The sequence below is a fragment of the Ascidiella aspersa genome, chromosome 6 (assembly GCF_963924565.1).
Source record: "Ascidiella aspersa chromosome 6, kaAscAspe10.2, whole genome shotgun sequence".
Lineage (NCBI taxonomy): Eukaryota > Metazoa > Chordata > Ascidiacea > Phlebobranchia > Ascidiidae > Ascidiella > Ascidiella aspersa.
This window is the reverse complement of record NC_139452.1, coordinates 25,809,808-25,815,807: the sequence shown is the minus strand read 5'-3', so window position 1 is coordinate 25,815,807 and position 6,000 is coordinate 25,809,808. Positions and strand designations below refer to the sequence as shown.

At 39.2% G+C, this 6,000-nt stretch overlaps 1 protein-coding gene across 1 annotated transcript in view; it reads left to right on the top strand.

The window, feature by feature from the left end:
• The first annotated feature begins 615 nt into the window (after positions 1-615).
• Positions 616-6,000, top strand: part of LOC146141006 (kremen protein 1-like) — a 29,355-nt gene continuing 23,970 nt past the window's right edge. The window contains exon 1 of the mRNA XM_083392778.1: positions 616-718. Within this exon, the coding sequence (XP_083248904.1) occupies positions 616-718 (103 nt within the window). The remainder of the gene's footprint in view (positions 719-6,000) is intronic.

Sequence of the window (6,000 nt, the reverse complement as noted above, 5' to 3'; positions counted from 1 at the left end):
AAGCGTTCACATTCCTTGTCTGTGTATAACGCGGCTTGCAGTATACGCCGCTAAGTTCTGGGTAGCATTAGTCCCTGAATAATTTAAAAAGCAGCAGTTCAGCCTTCCAGGGTATACAACGTCTGCGAGGCCATGCGACTGCTTTTGTATTGGTAGAACTTACAAGGAAATTTGCCTACAATTGTTTTCTGCGGTTAGTATAGTTAAAAAAGTATCTGCACCGGACTTCTTAAAACGGAAACATTTTTCCTAATGCGGATTTTAAGTTGCACAAAGTCGTATAGAAAGCAGGTTAAAATCAGATTTTGCAGAAAAAAGGTGCTATTTTATGAAACTAGAATACCGCCTACTTTATAATTAAAGTTCACAATTGAAAGATGGGTGGTGTCTTTGCATTGTGCAAATTTTCAAGAAGCTAGGGTAAATTAGGTTTGCCCAAATATTAAATATTTACCCCCTAAAAAACAAGTCTTGCATTAAACCTTTAGTATTTGTAGAAACTGCCGCTTTGTGTAGGTAGATATTGATATTTAATTCCGGATTTCTTTGTGCAGATTAATTTTTTAAACATAACATTTATTTTGTGTCGTTGACTTCTTTTGCCACAAATCTACAATGGACGTACGCCGGTGCTTCAAAACACACTCACCTCAAACTGGCGCCATCTTCTTTTGCGTCATCACGCTCATGACGTCACACTTTGCGCTCTCGAGCGACGGTAAGTGGCAGGCGAATGTTTTGCAAAATTAAACTGCAAGACAAAATGATAAACAGCATTATTCTTAGCAATGTTGAAAAAAGCGATACATTTAGTATAGATATAGTTTTAAAAATATCCAAAAAGTGTAAAAAATTAAAATTGCAAAAAATCCAAGGTTTTCTTAAATAAGTCACCTTAAAATATTGTTACATTTACAAGGTTTTGCACAAAGTATAGGGCCGCATAAACCAGAGTCACGCTCCGCTCTATACTGTATTCGTGTAATGTCGTCAAGCCACACCGTTGCAATTTGGCAGAGTCGCTTGCGTGCGAACCACGTTGTACAACTCCAATATCTTTTTCTGGCTGTCACGTTTTTAGCCTGTCAGAATCAGTCTTTAAATGCGTTGCGTTATAACTCACTGCGACAGCTTTGGCAATTGGTTTGTGTAAACACTGGCATAGGAAAACGAGCTACATCGGTGTTGTCATATAACCATTTTTTGTTTTTATCAAAAAGCTTGAAATGCGGGATATTATATTCACCGTCACCGTTACAGTAAAGATTAAAAGTAGCTTACATAGGGGCACCAGTTTTAGGGGGTGTCAGCACGGCTAAATCACAGTTTATCACAGTTTATGTAAATATATAAACAATTGTGCACAAATCGATGCAAAACAAGGGCCTTAAATAAGCATTACTTCAACAAACGTGTGTTAAAGTAGACAACCATAATTATTTTGTTTAACAAGAAACCTTAAGGGTTACTGAACGTTAATAAAATAACAGGGGCACCCATTAAGGATTTTTGTAGCCCTGAATAAATAATTCGTTAGGCAAACGCGTGTTTTTTGTCATCATTCAAGTAGTTATCGTGATCGTAAACTTTAAGTGATTTTGCGTGTTCGAAAGCGGTAAAGCGATGCCAGAACGGACAGCGATGACGCGCCAAGTGTTGAAGGTACAACGTCACACACGTGCCTCCTGTTTTTAGCCACACACCGACTGGCAAAGGCTTACACAGCGTCACGAACTTTAAACTCAAGTCGTTGTCGTGCTCAAAATGATTCCGTTTGTTTTTCGAGAGACTATAATGCGCTAATTTTATGCGCCAAGGCAAAGCTTCTTAACACATGTGCTGTAATGCTCGTTATGGACGAGAGTTTTTTGTAATGCATATCAGGTGTTTGAGTGAGTTGGTAGAGCGAAGGTGCCAATATGGCCGAGGTCGTGAGTTCGAATCTCACCACAGGCTATTGGGATTTCCGATACTTGTCTCCTTCAAATTTCAACCGATTCCGATACTTGATATTTTAGAGAAAATTATCGCGATCCCATGCGATACTAGTGACGTCATTACTGTGCTCGAACAAATAAAATACAATTTGAACATTTGAAAAAACATTCCCACTTTTTTGGCCAAATTTGCTTCACCGTTAAAAAAATCAATTACCATCAGTTGTTCTTTTTAAATCAATTTACCTTTCAAAGTACAAAATCGATGCAAACTATGGCTTAATACCTATATAAGTTAGGTCTTGGATTGGAACCGATACCACCCCGGTATCGGAAGAGTGTCGATAATACCACATGACATCGAGCACCGACAGTGTTTTTTTAAGGTGTTTTGGTGGACCGAAACGGTCGCCCAAATTTATCCAGCGGTTTCCCAAATTTTGGACTTGCAACTTTTTGGTATTTAAATGAAACACTTGCGGTCTCTCAAAACTACTTAGCGGTCACCCAAACCAAACCTTGAAAAAACCCTGGGCACCGATACCACCCTGGTATCGGAAGAGTGCCGATAATACCACATGACATCGAGTATTGGCTTTGATCCGATATTATCGAGCATCCCTAGTTAAATTGTATCAAACGTTGCTAGTTCATAACTAAAAACACGTTACATCTGTCGTTTATTGAATTAAAGCCTGAAGTGAAAAACTGACTACCAAGGTTGTACGACCACTGGATAAGTTTAATCATCATCTGCTGATTATGTCAATAAAGGTGGAGTAACATACGGTGGAATATTTTCCAACCACCACGTGGGTGGGTAACTTATATGACACCTGATGAGTGGATTGCTGAATATTCACCTTATTTTATTTACGTAAATTGGTTGGTGAAATACAGTCGGAGCCGGACTCGGGACTCGACGAAATCGCACATTTGGCCAGATTATGTATTTTGTGTTCTTAGTGCTTGGGTGATTTGTAGGACTGAGAATCGCTAACAAGTCCTACCAACTCGTTCAATCAGCGTTAATTTTTGCACACGAACTTTTCAAAATCACTTTGCTTGTCTTGCTTCGTCGGCAACATCTCATAATTCGTGCTCGTCATTTCACTTGGTCTACTGGCCACATCAATAGCATAAACCAGATGCAGCACTTAGTCTGCATTTCCCGCTGTCTTGGCCTCGGGACAGAAAGCTTACAGGATTTACTAACTTAACTGGCAATTAACGGCACATAACGTCGACTGTTGCCGCTTCATCAGCGGTCAAATTAATTGCTCAGGAGCCTGCAAAAGCTTAAGAAGCCTTACCGCGAAATTCTTACGAAGTGCGAATGATGATTGAAATTTTGCCAAGCTTATTTTGGCGCCTAACATTTTGCAATTAACTGATGCTGGTAATTTGCTTGCTCTTTTGATTTGCCGCTGCCCTTGGCTGTTTTGGTAACAGTGTTGTTGTAATTTAATGCGGCACAAAACTCATGGTGAAGGGTGGATAAGCTGTAACGTTAAAAGTACAGGGGCTATGACAATAGGAAAATGGTAAGCGACACAACTTCTAGTAATCTGAACATAGAAAAATGACTTGGGGCTGATATTTACACGTTAACAGGGGAAAGATTGCTTTTACCCATAGTAATGTGTGGACTAATTTTAAAACAAATATCCAATGTATGCTGCCTGAAAGATATCAAAATTTTGTTTTAATTTATCAGACCATGCAAATAAATTATTGTAATGGATATTTTTTGCCGAAGTAAACGCTTATTATTCACTTAGTTAAAAGGAAAAACTTTTTAACAGATATTAAAATGTTGCTGCAAAATAAACTTTAAATCTGAGCCAATTAAACATTTTAAAAAGTAAAAATCACCGTTATCTGTAAAGCATTTTATAAGTGTAATTTTCTAATTCCTTATATATAGAACTACGAATTGCGTGAGGATGAATATTAGCTCTAGCGATTCCGTTATATCCGGTTAACTTGAGGCATAATGGCATCAGGCCAATTGCTGAGCAATAAACACCAGATCCTGCGCTAAGCCTAATTGAGTAGCTTCGTGCAACACATCAATTTGGCAGTTGCTTCGGCTTCCGAGAGAAGGAATAGAAAAGACGTGGGGTTTGTGAAATACATCGCGTCGAAATTGATCAAAAAACCAAGATCCCTGACCCAGATTTGCACCCAGTCAAGTCACGGAATTAATAATGGCAAAACGGCTTGTGCTGACGCTCAAGTGGCCAAAAACCTTTGTCGCGTGAAAATGCCCGGAATCATTGATAAACGGCGAAAACCGAAAATTAATAAGTTAAAGCTGCCAAAATTGCGGGCCGGGCATCCGTAACGAAGGCGTGTAATTGGCTAGAGTTAAATAGTTGCCAGGCCCGCTTCCTTTGATGAATTCGTTCAACTGCAGATTATAAAGGGGACTTAATTACATCCAAAGGGACCTAATTACACTTTAAGAGCAACCCATTTTTATAACTTTTAAAATCTGATATTGTGCCATTATATCGTCTCAATAAAATACCATGAAGTACGTTTGTTGTGGGTTGTGAACATGCTTCAAAAGAGGTGGAAATACCCACCCTTAGGTACACACTTTTGTAGTCACTCTAGGGGTGGAAAGCTATAGGGTGTTTTTTCCACGCTGTGTTACAGTTAGTTTCACATTTTAGGAACCACGGTTTTAGGTCATAATTACTACCTGTATAGGGTTGTATTTCAATTTACAGTGCATCCTGTCTTATTTCCGAATAAGATGGCACAATATTTCCTCTATCGAATTAGCAAGATATCTTAGGGTGCACCACCGTACGCCGTTACTTCATAGTTAAAATTTAATGATTGTATTACGCTTTATTACATGAATAAATGTTATCCCATGCCTCGTGGGTGCGTTATACAAGTGTTTATGGTATACGCAGTCAACGCAAAACCGCTGGCTAATTTACTGGAAGTAATAGTTTGCCGAAGAAATGTGAATAAGTTCAGTAAAATGAATGATACACAAACATACGTTTTCACCAATTGTGTTCTGGTCCTTCTAAAGTCGCAATTTGACCAACGATAACGGCTAAAATTAGTCGATAATGAAAGTCCTTGGGCAAATATCAAGCAAATACATTAATTCAAGGGGCAGACACCTGCCAAAAAATGTGTGCTTTTTAAATATGAGTTTGCTGGAAAGCAACCGGTCGCTTGCAAGCATAAAACCAGTCGTGAAAAATTTCTCGAAATATAATCGCTTCGGCGCATTAGATGCCAATCCCACAAAGGGCGATAAGCGTTGGTATTGCGCTTTTGGACAAGTTATGCGCAGCGACGCTCCTCCTATTCCAATCGGCGCGATAATCTAGAGCCCTGTCAGCTCGGTACGCCGCAGCTGGCCCGTCTGCAAAGAGGCGACATTGGCGACCGAAAATTTCTGTCTCGGCCCAAATTCGCAGAAGAAAGCCCGCAGAGCTCCGGTTCCGGGAAACAGGCATCAGAGGAAGGGTCCGCGGTTTGACTAGGGTTTGGACGAGGACGTTTCGGCATTTTTTTATAGGCGTTGCGCACGCGACCCAATTAATGCAGGCGCTATGTCACGCAAACGCTGGCGTGGATTTTTTGAGACATTTACTTTTTTAAGACTATAGCTAAAGAGCGATGGATGTTTTTTTGGGTTAAAAAAGGAAAACAGTTTTTGTGTGTGTCAGGTGACTGCCCCTGGAATTACAGTGTTTGCTTGATATTTGCCTTCGTACTATTTGTTGGTGTTCGCCACTGTTTTTGATTGATACAAAATTTGTTTTTGTCTGATACGCAAAATGTACCGATTGACGCTTTGAACGTTATTCAAGTTAAAAAATATTTTAAAAAAATTAAAGAAAACGTTATTTTTTTAGTATTTTTGTAGTTTTATTTTAGCAGAATCCGAAAAGTCACCCAAGTCTGGATTGCAGCAACAAGTTATGAAAAAAAGCTGATTTTATAAGGTTGTACAAACATTAATACGCAAATATAAAGCAAGATCTGCAATTCAAATTAAACCGCCAGAAAACCACTTTCAGAAGAA